The 23571-nt window shown below is 47.4% G+C and overlaps 1 protein-coding gene across 1 annotated transcript in view; it reads right to left on the bottom strand.

Annotated features, from left to right (window-relative positions):
* Positions 1-23571, bottom strand: part of MYH11 (myosin heavy chain 11) — a 93547-nt gene that overhangs the window by 1204 nt on the left and 68772 nt on the right. Inside the window, exons 27-40 of the mRNA XM_082199977.1 lie at positions 22658-22802; positions 21327-21533; positions 20676-20780; positions 20432-20584; positions 19133-19381; positions 17754-17966; positions 16827-17039; positions 14834-14995; positions 13144-13272; positions 10225-10313; positions 9346-9469; positions 7625-7833; positions 5250-5358; positions 3099-3271 (exon numbers count right to left, since the gene is read on the bottom strand). Of these exons, the coding sequence (XP_082056103.1) occupies positions 3099-3271; positions 5250-5358; positions 7625-7833; positions 9346-9469; positions 10225-10313; positions 13144-13272; positions 14834-14995; positions 16827-17039; positions 17754-17966; positions 19133-19381; positions 20432-20584; positions 20676-20780; positions 21327-21533; positions 22658-22802 (2280 nt within the window). The remainder of the gene's footprint in view (positions 1-3098; positions 3272-5249; positions 5359-7624; positions 7834-9345; positions 9470-10224; positions 10314-13143; positions 13273-14833; positions 14996-16826; positions 17040-17753; positions 17967-19132; positions 19382-20431; positions 20585-20675; positions 20781-21326; positions 21534-22657; positions 22803-23571) is intronic.

The raw sequence follows: 23571 nt of genomic DNA, 5'->3' as shown, positions 1-23571 counted from the left end.
AAGTGATGCAGGTAAAAGAACTGTTATAAAAGACCATGAGGACAATCAACTTTCTGCTTGGAGTGATGATGCCAGAGGACTAGGCAAAGCTGAGAATGGGGCGCAGTGGGGGCTGAAGGCAAGACTATACCTTTGCTTTCTGATGGCAGACCACCTCTGACTCCAGAATTTATTTCTATCCTTTCTCAGCTTCGAAACAAAGCTGCCCCCCAACATCTCTTGGGGGTTTTTAAGCAGTGGTTGGACGGCCATTTGTCATGGAAGCTTTAGTTAAGATTCCTGCATTGCAGGGGGTTGGAAGGGACCCCCCCCTCCAATTCTGCCATCTTGCAGCAGACAGTTCCATAAATCCATTATGCATTTTGTGAATCTACCGCAAGCCAGTTTAATTTCGATGACCCACACTGTTATAGCACTGCTCTTTTATCTGCTTTCCCCCAGATATTCCTCATTCTTTAAAACCTCCACTGAGTCACCCCTTTGTCAACCTCCGCCCACTGCAAAAAAAAAAAACCCCTACAGAACCCCAAATGTTACATAGCCTGTTCTTAGGTTGGAGCAAGTTTTCAAATGCCATGAGCATCTCAGTTACATTTTGTCCCAGCCTTACAATATATACAGGGAGGGTGGGATGGGTGCGAATGAATGGTTATGTCCACACCCCTGTGCCTATTGGGAAGAGGAAGAGGACGGGGACCAGAATCTGTGTGGCAACAGCTAAGCAAAGCACGATTGGTTTCCTTGCAAAAAGAGAACCTACAAATATTACAGAATGCAAGTGGTTTTCCCGGGCTTTCCGTCAATGATTGGCAGCAGAAGGAGCTCAGGACACCTGAGCAAGTTCCAGCATTGAGCAATTGAGCAGCTCAATACTGCTAAAATGGTCCCAGGCTGTGGTTGGGGGTGTGCATATCCCTAGCTCAGTGCTTTGCCGTTTTCCGTGCAGAAAGGGTGCCGATGACACACAACTCAGCGGTGAGTTTCTAGCCTTCAAGGCAGGACAGTGCATTTTGTTTTGGTGCCAAGTGAATGCACACGGCGGTCAGTTAACAGTACTGCACCCCCCAGTTCTCAGGCAGTTCCTACAGAAAAGCAGCCCAGAGGCAGTATGCTCAGGCATCGTGATACATGACTGTTGCCTGGAATGCAGTGCGCCATTCTGCTCACACCGGCAGAGGGCTGGTGCTTATGGTTTTGCAAAGGCAGCGAGCATTAAACACGATCGAGAGAAGAGAAAGTTGGGAAGGAAGGCTATGCCAAACTCTTAGCATTTTGTGAAACGGAGCACAGATTTGCAGATGTTCACGAAAGAAGGGAGGGAGGGAGGCAACAAAGCAAAAATCTGTAATATTTGTCTCTTTTGCTACAAGACATTGACATCTAGATATCCAAGCCTTCAGAGTTTGCAGAAATCTCACATGGGTTTTATTCGGGACAAAAAGAAAAGAGGGTGGGGGACTGGGATTTGATTTGATTTGATTTTTTTTACAAAACACAAGGGGACTGCAAAGATGAAGGCATGGTACCTGCTCAGTCACTGCGAAGGTTCTGGGTTCCCTCTGAAAGAGAGAAGGTATCCCAAGCAGTTAGCTGAAGGAGACACTCAACATCTGTTTGCAGGAAGGGTTATTTCCAAGTCATTTATTGGTTTTTGTTTTTTAAAAAAACCACTCTGTTCATGCTCTGCCGGAACAGCAGTCGGGAGCCTCTGGCCCACAGGCCTAATTAGCCTGATTAGGAATCCTAGTTTGGGCCTCTCCAAGCCACCCCTACCCATCCCACGTCATATGAAGTCATGTGAGGGTCATGTGAAGAGACAGGTGCAAAGGAGCAAGCAGGGGTCTTAAAAGGCACTCCCAATTTGTCCTTGGGAAGCAGAGTTTCCATACAGGGCCATTTAAATAGGAATTTACTCCTGGGTGGAGCTGATCCCTGCTGATACTGAGCCCAGCCGTTCGGTGCTAACCTCCAGCCGCGCTCAGAGCAGCTGAGATCTTCCTTTGCACCAAGGCTTGAGCTCAAGCAATGCTACTATGGACAAGTTGTTCACCTGCAGTCCAGGTGATTGGCAGGGGTCGTACAGCCACATTAAAGTGGCTTGCTGGGAGAGCTTAGGGATCTAGTCTGCTGCCTGGAAAAGGTTTCTCCACCCCAATGCTAGATGGTAAACCTTTCTCTCTGTGTGTTTTGTGCGCTGCTCTCTTAATTGCAGGAGGGGGTGGAAGGGTCTGCCCATTTTGTTTCTCCCACTTTCTCATTTTTCTCCCATCTTAAACTCGGTGCTGCACATTTTGCAGCAATTTCCATTTTATTTAAAAAAAAAAAAACCTCGTGAAAACTCATCAGCGTTCAAGCGCAAATTTCTCCCAATAAACACATTTTAAATACGAAATTTTGACAAGCCATCTGCCTTAATATAATAAATTTTCCCTGCTGCATTGCAAAATTTGGATACGTGCAAATTTTGAAGGCTAGCTGTGTTCCAGTTTGCATGCTGCTTCAGAAAATGCAGACTGAGTAGATTCAGCTTTGAATGTACATAGAATTGGGATTTCTCCTTGCTAAATGCAAGAGAAAACAGGCAGCGGAGAGGAAGAAGGTAGCTGGGGCCCTAGGATACTGCCTTCTACGAATCAGACAACTGGTTTGCAGAGGCCTGCCGAGCTCACAGGTTGATGTCTTTCACAGCCTTGCCTGAAAATGCTTGGGACGGAACCTATGACTTTTTGCTTGCAAAACGGGGGCCTGACCCCTGAGCTATGGCCCTTCATAAATGACCCCCATCCACTCCCACAGCCAGGGCAGAGAGGAGCCACAGGCTGTGGCATCCTAACTGAGCCTTACAGACCAGCTCTCATATGTGCCAAGCTCACTCTGTGGGCAGGGAACAGAACATACAGAGGAGCATTGACAAACTCTTAAGTGGGCAATTCCATACACCAGAGTCAACACCCATCAGCGAGGCAGGACCTTTTTCAGGCAGAGGGCTGTGTTCCCACATGCGCAACCTTTGGGGGGGTGTATGTCAATGGTGCATTCTCCCCTCTGCTCTATGGCGCTACCGCAAACGGGAGGAGGTTGTGGCAGAGAGCACTCACCTGAGTTTGTTCTTCAAGGCGGTCACCTCCCGTCCCATGGCCTCGTTGCTCTCGGTGGCTTCGTCCAGCTCCCGCTGAAGTTTCCTGCGGTTTGCGTTGATGCGCTGGGACTCCTCCTCGGCCTCCTCCAACTGCCTTTTCAGCTGCTTGACGCGAGTGCTGGCCTTGTCAGCCTAAAGGAAGACACCAAGGCAAGGAGGGCGTTGGGTGGGAGCCCAGAGTTGGCGCCCTCAGCCAGCCTTTTGGCTGCTCAAGCTTTCCTGTATACCTGAAGCCCTAGGACCCACGTACATACGGGACCACCTCTCCTGGTATGCCCCACAGAGGACCTTAAGGTCCACAAATGACAACACTTTAGAAGTCCCAAGTTGCAAGGTGGTTAGATTGGTCCCAACGAGGGCCAGGGCCTTTTCAGGACTGGCCCCGACTTGGTGGAACGCTCTATCACAAGAGACCAGGGCCCTGCGAGACTTGAGATCTTTCTGCCAGGCCTGCAAGACAGACCTGTTCCGCCTGGCCTTTGGGTTGGACTCAGTCTGACCCTTATGTTTTCCCTCCCCTTACGGTTTTGATCCATGGGCTACTTTTAAAATGAGGCTGCATTTTAAATTGCATTTTAACCTGCATTTTAAATCCCCCCCTTATGTTTTTATTGTAATTTTACTGGTGTTAGCCGCCCTGAGCCAGGCTCTGGCCGGGGAGGGCGGGGTATAAATAGAATTTTATTATTATTATTATTTATTATTATATACCTAAAGGAGCATCTCCACCTCCCATCATTCAGCCCTGATGCTGAGGTCCAGCTCTGAGGGCCTTGTGGAGGTTCTCTCACTGGGAAAAGTGAGGTTACAGGGAACCAGGCAGAGGGCCTTCTCGGTAGTGGCACCCGCCTTGTGTAACGCCCTCCGGTCAGATGTCAAACAGATAAACACCTATATAACTTTCAGAAGACATCTGAAAGCAGCCCTGTATCAGGAAGTTTTTAAGCGTTGGTCTTTTACCATGTTTTTATATTCTGCTGGAAGCTGCCCAGAGTGGCTGGGGCCACACAGTCAGATAGCTAGGGTACAAATAATAACACTCATCATCATCATCATCACCATCATATTTAATGTAATGTGCACCTTTTTGGGCCAAATTACATCATGAAAATTAGGGTGCATTTACACTTGCCAGAAAATACTTTTTTTTTGGTTTCAGGGTTTTGAAAATTGAGATGCGTTTGGATTGATATAAAAGATGCAGGAGGAAAAGGTTAGATTTATAAGGACCCACAAAGGGGACGAGGGGAGTTCAGGACGTTCTTTGGAATCTTGTTTTTATGGCGGTTGTTGGAGAATTGATTGTAAAATTTTAAAGCCTGAAAAACTAAATTTTCAAAAAAAAGAAAGAAAATTGAGATGCGCTTTAGATTTGATGGCACATTAGATTCGCAAAATTATGGTATTGTTCCCTTTCATTCCCCCCCCCCCCAATAATCTTTATTAGTTTTCCGGTTGCATACTCCACATACGCATAATGTGTTGCATTTTAAATTTACATTATACTTGCTCCTAAGCGCTGACTTCCCTCCTTCCTTCTTCTGATTTTTTATATCACATATAATTTTATCGCATTATTTTCATCCATTTTGTATATTGTTATTCATTTTCCATATTTGTCCATGGTATATCCATAAACAAATAAATCCTCCTGTTTATACAATTCTTGTTGTCTGTCTGTATTCATTTACAATGACTGTTAGTTATATTACTCTCCTTTTGCTTCTTATTATTTTCACTATCCATCACTTTCCCGTTATGAGGTTTATTTCCAATTCTACTGGTTTCACTATTTCATCTTATCTTTCCTATATACGACATACATTTTCCCCATTCTTTTTGAAATGTTTCCTCGCCCTGTTGTCTAATTTCCCCTGTCAATTTGGCAATTTCTGCATATTCCATTACCTTCTGTCGCCATTCTTCTACTGTTGGTATTTGCTGTTGTTTCCAGACCTGGGCTAGCAGTAACCTCGCCGCTGTTGTTGCATATAGAAACAATTTGTTCCCTTTCAGCCTTCCAGCAAATCCTTCAGATCAAGCCCTCTTCCCACACTGCCTTCTGGTTTGACTTCTCGGCTAGCCCACGCCACGTGACACATCAACACACCTGGTCTTTGTACTGTTCTGCTTGCTTCCTTTCATCCTCAACCTGCAGCAGGACTTCCTTGAGCTTCTTATCTTTCTGGCGCAGGGTCTTCACTGCTGTTTGCTTTTCTCTGTGGAGCAATGGAATTGAACGGGAAGGTTAAAGGTACTAGTTCTCATGGAGGAAAGTTGTGCCTGGGAAGATGCACATGTGGTGAAGGAAGTCAGAGGGAAACTGAGCAGGATTCAAGGGCAGAAAATGCAGTTCTCTGTTAAAATCTTTTCAGCTTCTCTAAGGGATGAAATTGCTTTGGATTTCAGCTTGGACTGTGGAATATCAGTAACTGATTCTGCAAAGGAGCCCTCCCAGTAATGTCTAAAGGAAAGGGGAAAGGGCACACCACAATTTGCACTCCTGCAGGAATATTTTTTAAAAAAATAATAATAAAATAAAATAATGTTTTAAAATAATAATATAATATAATATAATATAATATAATATAATATAATATAATATAATATAATATAATATAATATAATATAATATAATATAATATAATATATGGTGGGGAAACTACCCACAAAGTATGTTTATGTATGTGTGCACACAAATATATGGTAATGCACAAAGAATTTCTTTTTTAACCAATTATAAAATCATTCAAAAGTATTTCCCAGAACAGAAGAAGTGTGCATGCACACGAAAGCTCATACCAAGAACTAACTTAGTTGGTCTTTAAGGTGCTACTGGAAGGAATTTTTTTATTTCCCAGAAGCTAAAGCAGTTCATGTTGTTTAAAAGCACACTGCTTATATTTGCATATTTTAAATTTCATGCAGATATTCACAAGCACACCACCTGAGCAATAACAGATTATGACATATTTACGTCCAATTCCAGCACGCACCCCTCCTCTCAGCAACTGCCTGCTGGGAACCTTTGTCCCTCTACAACAGGGAAGGGGCAGCCTAGTTGTAGCTAGACTACAACTCCCCTCATCCCAGACTATTGGGCCAAGCTGGCTGTGGCTGATGGGAGTTGGAATCTGACTAAGCTCAGCTGCTTGTGTCCAAATCAAAATCCCTCAGCCCAGAAACCTGTATTCTAGGGTTACCAGACATCCCCAGTTCCCGGGGATAGTCCCTGGATTTGCAAATCTGTCCCCGGGAAACGTGGCAGCGGCAGCCTCAGCAGCCCGGAGCCAGCCTGGTAGCGCAGTTGGCTCTGGCTGGCTTCAGGAGCTGCTCACTGCTTGCTGCCACTGCCGAGGGGAAACGGGGATGTCTGGTGGCACAGATTTCCTGCCCCCTTCCCCCTTTGTTTTGACAGATCGGGGGAGACTCGGGAGTTGCGGGCGGGTGGGCGGCCGTTGCCCAGGAGGGGTGCAAGGCGCACGGTTTCTCTGCAAGGCAAGGCGCAGAGCCCTTTTGCACCCTGTGAAACATAAATGCACAGTTTTTTAAAAAACTGGGCAACGGCCAGCCACCCACGACTCCCAAGCCTCCCCCGATCATTCAAAACAAAGGGGGCAGGAGATTGGGGAAGGCTCGGGAGTCACGGGCGTGTGGCGCGCCGTTGCCCAGTTTTTAAAAAACTGTGCATTTATGTTTCACAGGGTGCAAAAGGACTTAGCACCTTTATACAATATGGATGTATGCTTGGGCCCAGGGTCTTTTGCCTCACTGCTGACTCCCTGTTGCTACTCAGCTCCCCCCCCCCAAAAAAAAAGTGTCCCCGGATTCCTTGAAAAAAAGCTGGTAACCATACTGTATTCTCCAATATGTGGGTGAGCCTTTTCCCCCCCCTGGGAGTAAGTTTTTTATTTGTTTCAGCTACAGTATTACAACGGAATTTTGCAACTAAACCTTAAATATATTAGTTAACTTTTTAAAAAAATAATAATCATTTTTTCAATACAAACAACAACAACAAAAAAAATACAACAAAAACCACAATAACACTGATAACACAATCTAACAATTCAGATTTGAGTACTGATATACCTGTAACTACACCTTTTTAACAATATTTTCCCACCTCTCCTCCCCCTACTTCCCACCCCTGTCCGCCTTGTCACTTAAGTATTCCTTCCAGATTTCTTCATATTTATCCATTCTTAATTTGCGTTGATATGCAATGCGTTCATAGGTAACTAGTCTGTCCATATTGCCAATCCATGTGCTCAATGGGATCTTTTTGCGGCTCTTCCAATTCATCAAGACAAGTTTTACATCCATTTTTTTGACCCCTTGTAATCTCCCACGTTTCCAGTATATAATTTAGAATTAAATTCAAATCCCCTAAATAACAATTTCTTTTTATTACTCTAGCCTATTATTTTTGAGCATGTGCTCTGGGACAGGATTTGGGATGCAGAATCCCACAACTGCCAGTACCTGGATTCCTGTTCCAGCTGTTCTTCCAGCTGCCCAATCTTGGCTTCCAGGGCTGTGATCGTGGCCTTGAACTTGGATTTGACGGCTCCCTCCATCTCCTGCAGTTTGGATTTCAGCTCCTTGTTCTGCCTCTCCAGCTGCTGCCGGGCGCTTTCGTTCTTCTGCGCCGCGGTGCGCTCGGAGGCCAGCTCGTTGTTCAGCTGCTCGGACTGGAACCGATAGATGGGAAAGATCAATCAAAGTGGGGCGGGGAAAACAGGTCTGATTAGGGGTGGCCAAGCCTGCCCTGTTCAGTTGCTCTCTGGCCCCATCTGCACCAAACATTTAAAGCAGTATCACACCACTTCAAGCAGCCATCAAAAATCCATGGGAACTGTAGTTTGTTAAAGGTGCTGAGAACCTTTAGGAGATGCTTCCAGAGCTACAGTTCCCAAACTTCCCAGGGAAAAGGGATTGTCTGAGAACTGTAACTGTGAGGGGAGTATAGGGGCCTCTTAACAACTCTCAGCCCCCTTCAAAAAAACTACATCTCCCAGGATTCTTAGAGGGGAAACCATGGCTGCTTAAAGTGGTATGATGCCGCTTTAGTGCAGGTGAGAACTCGGTTTCCCATTTTCCCAATCTTTTGCTCCATTTCCATAAGAGACCACACGAAATTTCTTAGCAATCTTTGTGCGAATTTCTGCAAACACACCTGCTTTTGCAAGCAAGTGAGCAAAACTGCATGCACTGGGATAAGTGCACACACCAAAATGCTTGCAAATCTTCAGGGGGCCTCCCTTATATCATTAACCCCAGTTGGTGCATGTACAGGCATACCCTGGGAGATCATTGCAGGTTCGGTTCCAGACGGCTGCAATAAAGCGAACAATGCGACAAACCGAGTTGCATAATTCTTTTGGTTTCCCAGTGCATGTTTGTGCTATACTATAGCCCGTTAACCCGCATCCCCACAAGGAGCAATATCTGTGGGGTGCAATAAAGCAAAGCGCAATAAAACAGGGTATGCATGCATTGGATTTGAACTAGGCTTTAACTACATAATCATTTTAACTGTGCATATGTTTGCAATATTCATATGTATGTTTTTTACTGAGTCGTGAAATCGTTTTTGAGAGGCTTCATGGGAAGCGGTTCACATATGAAATAAACGTCTATAGATTATATTACAGATAGGTAGCCGTGTTGGTCTGCCATAGTCAAAATAAAAAAATTCCTTCCAGTAGCACCTTAAAGACCAACTAAGTTAGTTCTTGGTATGAGCTTTCGTGTGCATGCACACTTCTTCAGATACACTGAAACAGAAGTTGTCAGATCCAGAAGGATTCTGTTTCAGTGTATCTGAAGAAGTGTGCATGCACACGAAAGCTCATACCAAGAACTAACTTAGTTGGTTTTTTATTTTGACTATAGATTATATATTAAAGACATTTTTCTAGTACGTTATTTTCACCAATCTGCAAATTTTTGTGCATGCTTTCCTCTCCTATGTGCTTTATTCTTTTGGTATGCATTCTTTTGGATGGAGAAATGCATTGCAAAATGTGCAGAGAAGCATGGATTTTGAAGGTTAGCTGCATTTTGGTTTGGGAAGTTGCTGAGTGGGGAATCTGTTCTATTTCTCGTTTGAAGGAGCTGTGAATAGCAAGCAAAATTATTTTTTGCTTACTTTTCTTGCAACTCCCATCCTTCTTGCAGAAATCTAGGTGTCTGCAACATACCTGCTGGACAGCCTTGCGGAAGCGGTCGCTCATAGCTTCCATGTTGCTCTGCTCCTCTTCCAGCTCCTCCTCTAGCTGGGAGATCCTTGCTTCAAGGCGCCGCTTCTCATCCTGGAGGCTGGTCCTACAATCATACGGTGTCAGGGGCTGGTCAGAATCGGACACCAGAGACTGCTCTGACTCCGAAGATGGGGGAATGCAGACACAGACAGAGCAGTCTCTAACAGAGAATGGAGAATTTGCCCCCCCTCTTCCTTCAACGTTCCCAGCAGCCAATTCAAAGTCAGACTGCAAAGTCAGGGGAAGAGTTGGACAGCTTTCAGATAGTAGCTAGGCAACCAGGAGGGAGGGAGCATTTGGGAGACACTTCATTCAAGAGTGGTGGGTAATTCCCTCCCCTCGAACTTAGAGGTCTGAAAGGGTTAAGGAACAACAGAAGCACAGGGGAGGGAAAGCTGGCCGTTGGCGCACTTCTTGCTGTGGAAGGGGAGGTGATTCAGAGTGAACAGCTGATATCCTGATGGAGGGTGGCCCAAGGCTGCTCTCTGTATATCGTTGTAAATAAAGGACTATAAACCTGTCAGAAGCTCGTTAATTCTTATCGGAAGCTCCCAGAGAGAAGGGGAAACTCCCGTGCCTGCCAAAAGATGCACCAAGTCCTCTATTTAATTTTCATTTCTTTGAAATTTTGACACCAACTTTTCATCCCCAAAGACCCAGTCAAATAAGCAAGGTATAATAATAATAATCACCATTGTCATATTTGGCGAGGGTGCTGTGTAAAGCAACTTTTATACTTCTCGTGTGGACAAAATAGCAGCAGTGAGTGGAATTGGGCACATGGTTCTAGTAGCCTCCAAATCCCAGCCAGGAACTTACCTCCCAGAAGCAGAACTTGCCAGCTCTTCAGCCAGATCGTCCTTCTCCTGCTCGGCTTGTTTCCGTGCCCGTTCCGCAGCTGCCAAATCCTGCCAAAGGAGGCAAAATTGAGCCCCTCACTCGACAAAGCAAACATGGCTACTCTAGGTTCCAAGGCTTGGGCGGAAGTTAGATCTACTCATATACCTCTGGGAGATTTGCAGTAGATCGGCAAGAGTTTCCAACTTGCAAATAGCAACTAGCAATAGCAAAAACTAAAATAAGTTCTACCCATATTAGATTAAAGGTAAAGGGACCCCTGACCGTTAAGTCCAGTTGCGAACGACTCTGGGGTTGCGGCGCTCATCTCGCTTTATTGGCCGAGGGAGCCGGTGTACAGCTTCCGGGTCATGTGGCCAGCATGACTAAGCCGTTTCTGGCGAACCAGAGCAGCACACGGAAACGCCGTTTACCTTCCCGCCAGAGTGGTACCTATTTATCTACTTGCACTTTAACGTGCTTTCAAACTGCTAGGCTGGCAGGAACAGGGGCCGAGCAACAGGAGCTCACCCCGTCACAGGGATTTGACCACCAACCTTCTGACCGGCAAGCCCTAGGCTCTGTGGTTTAGAACACTTGGCAGGGGACAGAAACCAGGAGTGGCTTTTTATCGTGGTACGGGTCACAATTCCCTGGCTGAACAAGTGTCCCCCTGTTCCTTAGAGCAGGAGAGGTCACATGTAACAATTGGTTGTCCTCATAACTTGGGTGTTTTTTTTACATGTGGTGAACTCTGGTTGAACGTATGAAACACAGTTCCCTGGGCCGCATCAAATGTTCTCTGCTCACTAGCGCAAGGGCCCGTCTGCTAGTGGATGGCAGTGCTTAAACGTTTGCAAGAAAGAAATCCAGTGCAACAGTTGTGTTAGTGGAAGTCTGCTGGTTCCCGTTGTGCAATCTGTTGCACAACCTTCGGTAAGGCACTTGTGTTTTTCCTTCTGCAACAACCTTCCGCAAGTGCAAGTTTAAAGGGCCTTTAACTTAGCAGAGTGTGGCGTTTGCCCTCCTATGTGTGTGACATCATACTGGGTTCATAGGAAAAGTCATTGTAAAATGACTAATCAATTGGAACCCAGGGAGCAGAGTTAACTGTGTATAAGGTTGAAGCACAGAGGTTTTTTTAGGAGAGTTAGAGTTGTTGAGAAGACAGTCTGGAGTTAGAAGAGACAGATAAGAAAAGTCTGTGGGTTGGGCTAGTCCGGGGGGAGAGAGTGAGAGAATTTGTTAAGAGAAGCCAGTCAAACAGTTGAGATAATCAGCCAAAAGGTATTAGGAAGGTATAAGCCAGTACAGAAAATAAAGTTAAGATATTGACAGGAATAATAATCAAAAAAAGTTATTGACAGGAATATTATCTGAGAAGCCACAAACTTGTTAATGTTTGTAAAATAAACTTGTTTTTTTGGTTCACTTTTAACAACAGACTGGACTCAGTGTTTTACCAGAGAGTAACTGGTTGGTGGCAGCGGGGAAGCGAGCAGTGGTGGCACAGGGATCAATAGACCGTTAAACGTCCGGAGACCCTGTGTGATCGCCACACAGAGCTACATTAGATACACGCCATGTTTCGAGAATATACCTGTGATAGGAATTTTGAGGTCTTAGATATATGGTAATGTTCATAAGTGTACCAACCAAGCCCGTACATAGATCAGCACAGGAAGACCGACCTGGAACCATTTTGATTCCTAAACTGAGCAAATGTTTTCTCTGCAAGGTCAAAGTGGGAAACCTCCCCATTGTCTCTTTCCTCACAAATCTCGTCTTAAGGGCACATTTAAGATATGAATAGGGTGTGAGCCTGTGACCTGGCCCAGGAATGAAGTATTTATCATTACAAAAGACTGGCCAGGCTCCCCAGGCAATCCAATCAAGTAACCTGCCAGAGAGGAGATAAACAAGGACAGGCGAAAAACAACATTCGAATTTCTGTTTTAGACCACCTTTTCTGTGATGTAGGTATGATGTATCTGGGGGGTGGTCTTAGGTTACACCCCTTCTGTGATGTATGCATGATGTTTTTGGGGTGGTCTTGATCTACAGGATGGTAATTTCAAAAGTCTTTATAAGGCCTTGCGCGCCATTGTTCTGGGTTCCTCCTCCTTTCCTGCAGGTGAGGGGAGCACCCTGTTGCAACAGATCAATAAAGATCAGGCTTACTAGCTGCTTTGCTTCTCAATATTCTCTGGTTGGCCTCTGTTATTTTCTCCTACCGATAGGGAACATACCGTATTTTTCGCTCTATAGGACACACTTTTTCCCCTTCAAAAATGAAGGGGAAATGTGTGTGCGTCCTATGGAGCGAAGACGCCATAGCCCCACGACCCTCTCCCGGCTGGAGAGGTGACCCGCGGCTATGGCAGGAGCCTCTCCGCTGTGCCTTTCCGCTGCTCCCTGACCTGCTCTTTGGGGCTGGTGGTGGGCTTCCCCCGCCCCAAAAAGCAGGTCAAAAGGAACCTGAAGCCTGGAGAGCGAGAGGGGTCAGTGCACACCGACCCCTCTCGCTCTCCAGGCTTCCAAGGTAGCCGCCTGAACGCACCTTAAACGGCACCTTGTTTTAGAGCGGGAAAACAAGAGGGGGAAAGTTCTCCCCCTCTCTGTGCAGCGCCTTCTGCCGCTTCACTGAAGGGGCGCTGGGCAGAGAGAGGGAGAATTTTTTTTTTCTTGTTCTCCCCCATCTAAAACAAAGTGCGCCCTATTGTCCGGTGCGTCCTATGGTGCGAAAAATACGGTACATAAGGACTCTATGTGGGCTCTTGGATACCCCATAAGGGAAAAGGGCAATTTTTGTTTACAACAACCCTTAACTGTAGCCCTTGGGCAGACACTGAGCCACTCCATCCCTCGAGTTCTAGCCAGGACCCAGATTCTCCAGTTTACCTCTTGAACCTGCATCAGCTCAGCCTCCAGATTTTTGGCTTTCTTCTCGTTTTCTCGGGCTGTTGCAAAGACTTCTTCCCGGGCAGCCCGGGCATCATCCAGTTCACGCTGGAAGTCCTTCATCTGAGCCTGAGTGAGAAGAGACACTGGTTTAGGATGAAGCCTCATCCGCATTCAGGTTCAAATCTTTCTCCGCGTCGCCCTCCACCTGATGGGATGTTTCAAGGACCAAAGAAGAGAGTCTGAAGTTTAAGAAATAGGTGATTAGGGTGCGGGGGGGGGCATGATAATAGTTTATAAAAGGATGTGCGGTGTTGAGTGGGGATCACACCAATCTATCCAGTTCTCTCAATTTCTGCAATTTATTTTATGCAATTTATTTTAAAAAGTCCTCACGAAAATTCAGCATTTTGGATACGATTTCTTTTAAAATATGCATTTGTGTGCTATTTCCCCTCCAGATCTGCACATTTGTCGCAAAGAGATCTAATATAACACTTTTTTAGTACAGTCGTACCTCGGATCCTGAACACCTCGACTCTTGAACAAATCGGCTCCCGAACGGTTGAAACCCAGAAGTGAGTGTTCCGGTTTTTGAACGATTTTCGGAAGCTGAACGTCTGGCGCAGCTTCCGATTGCTACCAGAAGCTGAGCTTTGGTTTCCAAACGTTTTGGAAGTCGAACGGACTGCCGGAACGGATTCTGTTCGACTTCCAAGGTACGACCATACATTATTACTACTAATATGTGCATTTTGATGCACACTTAATCCTGGCACATGCATTTGTGGCGCACATTACTTGGTTGAAGAACTGCATTGCAAAAATTTGGAGAAATGAGAATTTCAAAAGGTGGCTGCGTTTCTGTCCATGCATCATTTCGGAAAGCAAGAATTAGACAAGCTCGATTTAAAAGGCAAACCGAACTGAATTTCTCCCCCATCTCACTAGGTTTGGAGGGCCCTTGGGCAAGACACCCTCCAGCTCCCCCCTGCCTCAGAGAGTCTCTCTCTCCTCACTGTGGTGGATCTAGGAGCCAGCTTGGTGTAGTGGTTAAGAGCGGTAGTCACGTAATCTGGGAAACCGGGTTCGTGTCTCCGCTCCTCCACATGCAGCTGCTGGGTGACCTTGGGCCAGTCACACTTCTGTGAAGTCTCTCAGCCCCACTCACCTCACAGAGTGTTTGTTGTGAGGGAGGAAGGGAAAGGAGAATGTTAGCCGCTTTGAGACTCCTGAAGGGGAGTGAAAGGCGGGATATCAAATCCAAACTCTTCTTCTTCTTCTTGTCCTTTGGGCAAGTGTCTCCACCCCCATCGTTCTACCCAGACACTAAGGTCCAGCTCTGAGGGCCTTCTGGCAGTTCCCTCACTGCGAGAAGCAAAGCTACAGGGAACCAGGCAGAGGGCCTTCTTGGTAGTGGCACCCGCCCTGTGAACACCCTCCCATCAGATGTCAAAGAAATAAACAACTACCTGACATTTAGAAGACATCAGAAGGCAGCCCTGTTCAGGGAAGTTTTTAATGTGTGACATTTTAGTGTATTTTTAATCTTTGTTGGAATTCGCCCAGAGTGGCTGGGGAAACCCAGCCAGATGGGCGGGATACAAATAATAAATTATTATTATGATTATTATTAGGCCCCTGGCAGACGCCCAACCCTCCTGGGTGAAAGCAAGTGGGTTGCCCTGACCTGGAGCTTCCGCAGCTGCTTGATGGCTTCGTCCCGGGACTTGTTGGCGAAGTCCAGCTGGCCCTCCATGTCCTTGATGTCCACCTCCAGTTTTTTCTTGGCGGCGGCAGCCAAGCCCCGTTGCTTGCGCTCGTCTTCCAGTTCCACTTCCATCTCGTGGAGCTAAGTAGCAGCAGGGAAGCAATTGGGAAAGGTTTAGACGTGCAAAGTGGGTTGGTCTAAATGACCCTCGGGGTCCCTTCCCACTCTGCAGTTCTACAATTCTGTGAAAGGCATTGCTCAGTTACTTGCGGCTAAATGTGTGGAAGACTCATAGTGCTTCCTCAAACGGTAAACACGCTAGGGGAAGAGAGAGCGGGGCAGTCTTTGACAGGGTCCTGTTCTTCAACTACTTTTCGGGAATATCTATCTATTTAAGAGCTGTACAATGGAGAGGTGGTTGCGAGCGATTAGTAAAAAGGTAAAGGGACCCTTGACCATTAGGTCCAGTCGTGGCCGACTCTGGGGTTGTGGCACTCCTCTTGTTTTATTGGCCGAGGGAGCCTGCGTGCAGCTTCCGGGTCATGTGGCCAGCTTGACTAAGCCACTTCTGGCGAACCAGAGCAGCGCACGAAAACGCCGTTTACCTTCCCGCCGGAGCGGTACCTATTTATCTACTTGCACTTTGACATGCTTTCGAACTGCTAGGTGGGCAGGAGCAGGGACCAAGCAACGGGAGCTCACCCCATCACGGGGATTCGAACCGCCAACCTTCTGATCGGCAAGTCCTAGGCTCTGTTGTTTAACCCACAAAGGCCTTTGGGTTGTAGTTGCTGTCCAGCTAAGTTCATTCATTCGTTTGTTCTTTCAAATCATTTATAACATGCTCTTTAGCCAGAAAAGTTCACAAGCAGTTTACAGATCAAGCGAAAATAACATGGTCCTTGCCCTCAGGTCTACATCTGAAAAAGGAGATGGCACAAAAGGAAACAAGGATGGGGAGAGAAGAGGAAAAGAGCACAGACAGGCCCCAAATATCTTAATATTTAAACTAAGGTTACCAGATTTCTTTCAGTGAATCCGGTGACACTTTTCAACTTCAATAGGAATGATAGGATTTTGTCAGGGGACTGATTTGTAAATCCAGGGACTGTCCCCAGGAAAAGGGGACGTCTGGTAACCTTAATTTAAGCGGCTTTTATAATGCTGAGCTTGGATGGAAACATTTTTTTAAAAAAAGCAGTTCTTAGGAGCTGCAAAACTGCATCCGCCTGTTTGTTTTGCTGGTTGAGTCCATGCTGCAAAACTATGTTGTCCTCCCCTGTCCACACACACTTCCATATTGAGTTCTGCTCAGTAGGTAGTAGCTATCAGAAGCCATTCATGTTCAGATATCTTCCAGCCATAAGCGGGAGGAGGCATGTTTAGGTATTGGACAACCCAGCGCCTAGATTCTATGCTGAAAAAGATATACCAAGAACTCAGGCCACAACTTTCAATTTAAGGAATAATTCCTACTCAAGAGTTAAGTGGCCCTATTTGATCCTTTATTCTTTATCCTGATTTTTTATATATATGGACTCTTTTTGACTGCCATTGAGACTTGTATAAAACAATTGTTGCGCACTGGTATTTCATGTACCTTTGTACCATATCACTGCATATTTGAAACTACATTATTTCTGTACTTAAACGTTGTATCCAAACTTACTATTACTTTAAAACCATCGTACTTACATGTTATATTTAAATTTACTACTAGCTTCAAACTGTTATCCTTAGCAGAATATACACGTTTTTCATCTTAACTCTTGAGTAGGAATTATTCCTTAAATTGAAAGTTGTGGCCTGAGTTCTTCGTACATCTTTTTCAGTAGATTCTACGCTGGCCTTCCTCAAGCTGGTGCCCTCCAGCTGTGGTCCAAAATTCTAGAATACCCCAGGCCCTGTGGGGAAAAGGTCTCCTTACTCTCTGAGGCTACGAGAAGATAGGTGGTGAAATGGAAGCTGATACCTGCTTCTGCAGCTGCCTCCTCTTCTCTTCGTTCTGTTCATCCTTGGCTTGGAGGTCTCTTTCGAACTGTCCTTTCAGCGCTTGCATGTTCACCTCCAGCCTCAGCTTTGCATCCTCCGTTGCCTGGAGCTCGTCCTCCAGCTCCTCCAGCTGGGTCTTCATCTCTTCCACCTGCTGCTCCAAGGCCCGTTTGGATTTCTCCAGGTCATGGACCTGTTCGGAGCAGGAGGCAAAAAGGCAGGCCGAGTGACGAGAGAGGATCGAGGGGGGAAACTCACCAGCGGTGAATGAATAAATAAGGCAAAAGCAAAACCTGGAAATGTGATGACTGGGCTCACTTGGAAAGAAAAGCCACTGCAAACTGATAATCAACTGGCAAATATATGCACGTGTGTTTTTACAAGATGCATGTACTGTATTTTTCGCTCCATAAGACACACTTTTTTCCTCCTAAAAAGTAAGGGGAAATGTCTGTGCGTCTTATGGAGTGAATGTGCAGTCGATCGCTGGCTCCCTTTCTGGCCCCTTGCCCAGGCCTCCATTGTTGAATGTTCTGCAGACGGAGGCTGTTTGTTTCCCCAGCGACATGTGACTGGCTGATTAGATTATCTGTCTGGAAACTGTAGAAACGGTTCCCTTTCCTTTCCTAAAAAAGCTGCAGAACTGTGAGTTGAACCCCATAAAAACAGGGTTTTCCCCCTTTGCAAAATAAGCTCAACAATTTTGAGCTGATGCTCAAAAAAAGGAGCTTTTCCCCTTTGCAAAAAAAGCTGCACAACTGTGAGCTGATCCTCAAAAAAACGGGGCTTTCCCCCTTTCCTCCTCTAAAAACTAGGTGCGTCTTATGGTCAGGTGCGTCTTATGGAGCGAAAAATACGGTAAGTGAATTGTTTCAGGCAGATCAGGAGACCCTTTGAGGGAACTTACGTTCTTGCCGACATCATCTTTGGAGCTCACGAGATCTTCCATCTCCGCTTTCAACAGCTTGTTGGTTCGCTCAAGTTCTTCCTTTGCTTCCAGGGTCTCCTCCAGAGCCCGGGAGAGAGAGAGCGCCTTCGTCTCCTTCTCCCGAGCTTCAGCCTCTGCACGGTCTCTTTCTTCGGCATATTTGGAAGAGATGTTCTTCTCCTCTGCTAGCATCTGCCAAGGAACAAGATGCTGGTGAGCTTCGGGTCTCAGCAAGGAGGCCATCATTTTGATTCAGGGGCAAGAGGGCTTTCCAACAGCAAAACAGCTCAGAGAAGTTGACTGCTTAAGGGGCAAAATAAAGAAGGAAATCATCATCAAAGCCCAAGCTGCACTGGACAAGAAGCAATAAAGGAAAGCTGCCAGGAGGAAGCATTTAATTAACATTGCAGGGGTAGTTCCTAAACAGGACCTATATGTTAAGCGAATAACATGGAAGGGTTTGTTGTCTTGGAAACAGGCACTGCTGGCTAAGACAGGACTATATTAAGTGCTGTGCAAAACCTCAGTAAGCAATAAAGGCAACAAAAGCTGCAAGGAGGAAGCATTTAATTAACATTGCAGGGGTCCCTTTCCTAAACAGGACCTGTTTGTGAGTGAACAATATGGGAGGGATTTTGCCGTGGGAAACGTTATTGCTGGATAGGGGGCACATCAATGGCTACCCAATCCTATTAACGTTTCGGTCACTCTGGGCACAGTGGACAGCACAGAAAGAGAGCATGCAGGGAGCTGGGCTGTGATGGCCTGGGAATCTGATTCAGAAGCTGAACGTGAGGAGTCCCAGCCTGCACAGGAGTCCCCGCCTCCAGGGCCGGCTGAGCCGGGGCAGGGGCTTGGCTCTGAAGGGCCTGCACCTGTGCCGAGTCCTCAGGAGCAGACACCAAATGTATCCACTCTGGCTCCAGAGGTGATCGAGGACCCATTGCCTGCAGGTGCGCCTCTCCCAGCCCTGTCAGGGGAAGGTGAGTCTCTCCCTGGGTCCAGTAACCCTCCAGCCTCTCCTGAGCTGCAGAGGCTCAGGGCAGAGAGGCGGAGGGAACTAAGTTCTCTCAGGAGGAGTGCTCGCCTTAAGGCCAGGAGAGGCAGGTCACCTGTGGGCCGGGACCGCCCCTGGCCTCAGAGGAGATAAAGGCCAGTCAGCCCAGTCCCAGGTTGGAAACCTGTTTCTGCCAGCACCCAGAGACCTGTTCTTCCAGAGTTCCTGACCACGCCCGGCTTCTTACTTTGGACCCCGCTTCCCCCTTGGTGGACAGTCTCCAGACCCTCGGCTCAGGACTGGACTTTGACCACGCCTCACGGTACACCCTCCCCCCCGGGACCAGCACATGGGCTCTTGCCTGGTCAAACTTCTTCTGCTTCTTCTCCAAGTTGGAGACCAGCTGGCGCTGGTTGTCCAAGTCGACCACCAGGTCGTCCAGCTCCTGCTGAAGCCGGTTCTTTGTTTTTTCCAGTTTGTCGTACGAAGCTGCTTTCTCCTCGAACTCCTGCGTCAGGCCTTCGATTTCCTTCTGGAGCTTCTTCTTCCCTTCCTCCATGCCCTCGATGGTGCTGACGTACTCCTGGAGCTTCCGCTTGGAGTCGGAGAGCTGCAGTTTGGGGTTCAGAGAAAGGTAAGCCCTTGTGACATCCAGCGCCCCAACCAACGCAGGTGCAAGCACCTTCCCCGTGAATGGGCGGAATCAGCTGATCCAACAGTATTGTGGGAATGTAGAGATGGGCCCCATGTACCCATCAAGCTCCCTCCTACTGGCCCTTTGTTTGGGGTTTCTAACAAAGACGGGGAAGCTGTGGCTCTCCAGAAGTTGTTGGACTACAGTTCCCATCATCCCTGATCACTGGGCTCCCATTATTGGTGAGAGCATGATCAAAGTCATGGATCCCGGTTGTCGTCGTCAGGGGCATACCTAGGGGTTTGGCAATGGGCGACGTGAATGTGAGCCCAACCTTGCCTTGGGTTTTCTGCGCAGTGAGCCGTGATCTTTCAACCTGGAAAATGGGAATTTACAACAGCCTGCCGCACGGCGGGTGTGCACGGCAAGAACCGGAAGGGGTTCTGGTTTTGTTTTTAACATCCAAAGTGGATAAATTCAGCGTAACTACTGCAATATGCTCTACGTGGGGCTACCTTTGAAGGTGACCTGGAAACTACAACTAATACAGAATGCGGCAGCTAGACTGGTGACGGGGGGCAGCCACCAAGACCACATAACACTGGTCCTGAAAGACCTACATTGGCTCCCAGTACGTTTCCGAGCAAAATTCAAAATGTTGCTTTAAAGCCCTAAACGGCCTCGGCCCGCTCCCATCATTCAGCCTGGACACTGAGGTCCAGCGCCGAGGGCCTTCTAGTGGTTCCCTCACTGCAAGAAGCCAAGTTACAGGGAACCAGGCAGAGGGCCTTCTCAGTAGTGGCGCCCTCCCTGTGGAACGCCCTCCCACCAGATGTCAAAGAGAACAACAACTACCAGACTTTTAGAAGACATCTGAAGGCAGTCCTGTTTAGGGAAGCTTTTAATGTTTGATGTATTACGGTATTTTAATATTTTGTTGGAAGCCGCCCAGAGTGGCTAGATGGCCAGCCAGATGGGCGGGGTATAAATAATAAATTACTATTATTATATAGTAATGGTCAGAACCTGCACGGTCAACGTTGAAATGTGCCTCTCCAGGTTCTGCTTCGCTTCCATCTCTTCCTCCAGCTGGTCCTGGATGCTGTTCTTCTCCTCCTCCATCTGGCGAAGCTTTGTGGACAAGTTGAGCTTCTGGCGGGTTTCCTCCTGGAGCAACTCCTGGGGACAGCAAGAAAGCAGAAGCCCTTGCTGGTGAGTCTTCCCCAAGAACCTCTCTGAAAACCTCAGTTTGGCTTGCGGTGGTACTTACCTGAGTGTCCTGCAGCTGAGACCCCAGAGTCGCCACGTCCTTCGTCAGCTTGATGGTCTTGCCCTCTGCTTCGTTCAGCAGCCCCGTCACGTTCTCAACCTCCACCTAGAAGGGAGGTAAAGGTAAAGGTAAAGGGACCCCTGACTATTAGGTCCAGTTGTGACCACCTCTGGGGTTGCGGCGCTCAACTTGCTTTACTGGCCGAGGGAACCACATATAGCTTCTAAGTCATGTGGCCAGCATGACTAAGCCGCTTCTGGCAAACCAGAGCAGTGCACGGAAACGCCACTTGCCTTCCCACCAGAGTGGTACCTATTTATCTACTTGCACTTTGACGTGCTTTCGAACTGCTAGGTTGGCAGGAGCAGGGACCGAGCAACAGGAGCTCACCCCGTCGCGGGGATTCGAACCGCCAACCTTCTGATCAGCAAGTCCTAGGCTCTGTGGTTTAACCCACAGCGCCACCCTTACTTGGAAGGGAGATGAAGAGCAAAACAAAGCAGTGTTTGGATTAGCCTGATCAGCACTCTTCTCACAAAAAATATAATAATAATTATTATTATTATTATTATTATTATTTGCTAGGCTCCTGCATCCTTTTTTATTTTTAAAAAAACTACAGAAATGGAAAAAGGGACACTGCATTGTCACCTGCAGCTTGTGGACTTTTTCGTTCAGCTCTGTCCGGACGCGCTCCCCGTCTGAAAACTTGGACTGCAGCTCCTGCAGCTGCACTTCCAGCTTCTTCTTCTTGTTCTCCACCTCCTGCTTGGCCTGGTTGAGTGACCGGACCTCGCTGCTCAGGTCGGCGTTGTCCTTCTCCAGAGTCTGCTTGGTCTTGTCCAGGTTGGCTTTGGCCTGAAAGCACAGAGGACGTTCGGTGTTTACGTACCCAAGAAAGGACCCAGAGTTGACAAGTCTTCCAGCAGTGTGACAGCCACAGATCTCTTGCATACGTCAATTTCACCACCGTCCGATCACACTTCTTTAATCTGACACACTGGGTCAGTGCGTCTGGCTATAAAGCAGAAGGTTGGTGGTTCAAGCCCATCCTATGGGCAGGATTCTTGCAGGGGTCCCTTCAAACGCTACCATTCTATGATTCTATGAATGTTTTGGGGACCCGTCCTATTCGTGTGACCTGGGTTTGTTTTAGAGTATTTAAATCCAGTCGTATCTTGGTTCTGGAATGCCTTGTGACTCAGACATTTTGGCTTCCGAACACTCCAAACCCAGAAATGAGTGTTCCGGTTTGTGAACGTTTTCTGGAAGCCGAACGTCCGACGCGACTTCTGCAGCTTCTGCTTGAGTGCAGGAAGCTCCTGCAGCCAATCGGAAGCCACGCCTTGGTTTTCGAACGTTTTCAGAAGTCGAACAGACTTCTGAAATGGATACTGTTCAAGAACCAAGGTACGACTGTATTGTGTTTTAAATTGTTCAAACCTTCCTGGGGAATATATGGTGAAGAAAGGGTATGGAATAATATATCGGCAGCAGTTTTTTTTTGTTTTTTTGACATCCAATATCTTTAACATTCACACCTGAGACAAAAACGTGCAGTGTAAAGTAAACTAAAGCATTATGTTGTTATCAAACCCGTGACCAGAAACGTTTTGGAATTATGTCTGCCTATTCATTCTGTCTGTCCTGAATTCTGCAGCATTCAGGACACTTCTGCATTTAAAGAATGCTTAGATTGCAGCGGGCACTGAGAGTTGTTAGGAGACACATGCCCACACCCCTCACAGAACTACAATTCCCAGAGTTCCATGGGAAGAAGGGTTGATTGCTCAACCACTCTGGGACAAAAGGGTGCATTAAAATGCACAGCGCGAGTGTGAGCTCCGTTGCACTGGGTGGCCCCGAGTTCTAGTCTCCTTGCAGGAGTCCGAGCAGTTCGCAAATCCTGGCTCTGAAAGGGCACAGCCATCCCCAAAGCAATGCCCTGAGTTTGTTTATATATTCGCTCGCTTGCTTGTTACCCGTTTGAATTGTTCCAGCTGCTCCGTCAGCTCCTCCACAGCCTGCGTGTGCTTCTGCCTCATCTCCTGGACCTGAGCCTCGTGGGTGCGGGTCTCCTCGTCCAAGGCTCTCTTCAGGATGGTCACCTCCTGCTCCCGCTTTGCTCTGAAAACAACAGCACAGACGTGATTTTTGTTTGCCATCCCAAACCACATTATTTGGGGATACAGCCGGCTCTGCCGTCGCCTCCAGGCTGGGGGGGTTACAAATGCATTCCAGGAAATTTAAAGAGGATTTGAAATCTTCTTGCACCCTATTGCAAGAAGAACCATACGCGGCCCTCAGGACCTTTCTATGTGGCCCTCGGAACCTCCCTTTGGCTACACACGTCACTGGCCTCACTTTGCACCTAGAATGGTGAGTCATTTTGGATTCACAACTGTCCATGGAGGCGCAGGTCAATTCTGTGTCCAGGGCAGCTGTCTACCAGCTCCATCTTGTACGCAGGCTGAGACCCCACCTGCCCATGGACTGTCTCGCCAGAATGGTGCATGTTCTAGTTATCTCTCGCTTGGACTACTGCAATGCACTCTACATGGGGCTACCTTTGAAGGTGACCCGGAAACTGCATTTAATTGAGAATGCGGCAGCTAGACTGGTGACTGGAAGTGACCACCAAGACCATATAACAGCCGGTCCTGAAAGACCTACATTGGCTCCCAGTACGTTTCCGAGCACAATTCAAAGTGTCGGTGCCGACCTTTAAAGCCCTAAACGGCCTTGGTCCAGTATACCTGAAGGAGCATCTCCACTCCCATTGTTCAGCCCAGAGGTCCTGAGGTGCAACCCCAAGGGCCTTCTGGTGGTTCCCTTCCTGTGAGAAGTGAGATTCCAGGGAACCAGGCAGAGGGCCTTCTCGGTGGTGGTGCCCTCC

The sequence above is a fragment of the Podarcis vaucheri genome (genome assembly GCF_965113315.1).
Source record: "Podarcis vaucheri genome assembly, chromosome: 14".
Classification (NCBI taxonomy): domain Eukaryota; kingdom Metazoa; phylum Chordata; class Lepidosauria; order Squamata; family Lacertidae; genus Podarcis; species Podarcis vaucheri.
Note: the sequence above shows the minus strand (reverse complement) of the source record. Positions and strands in the feature narration are given on the sequence as shown.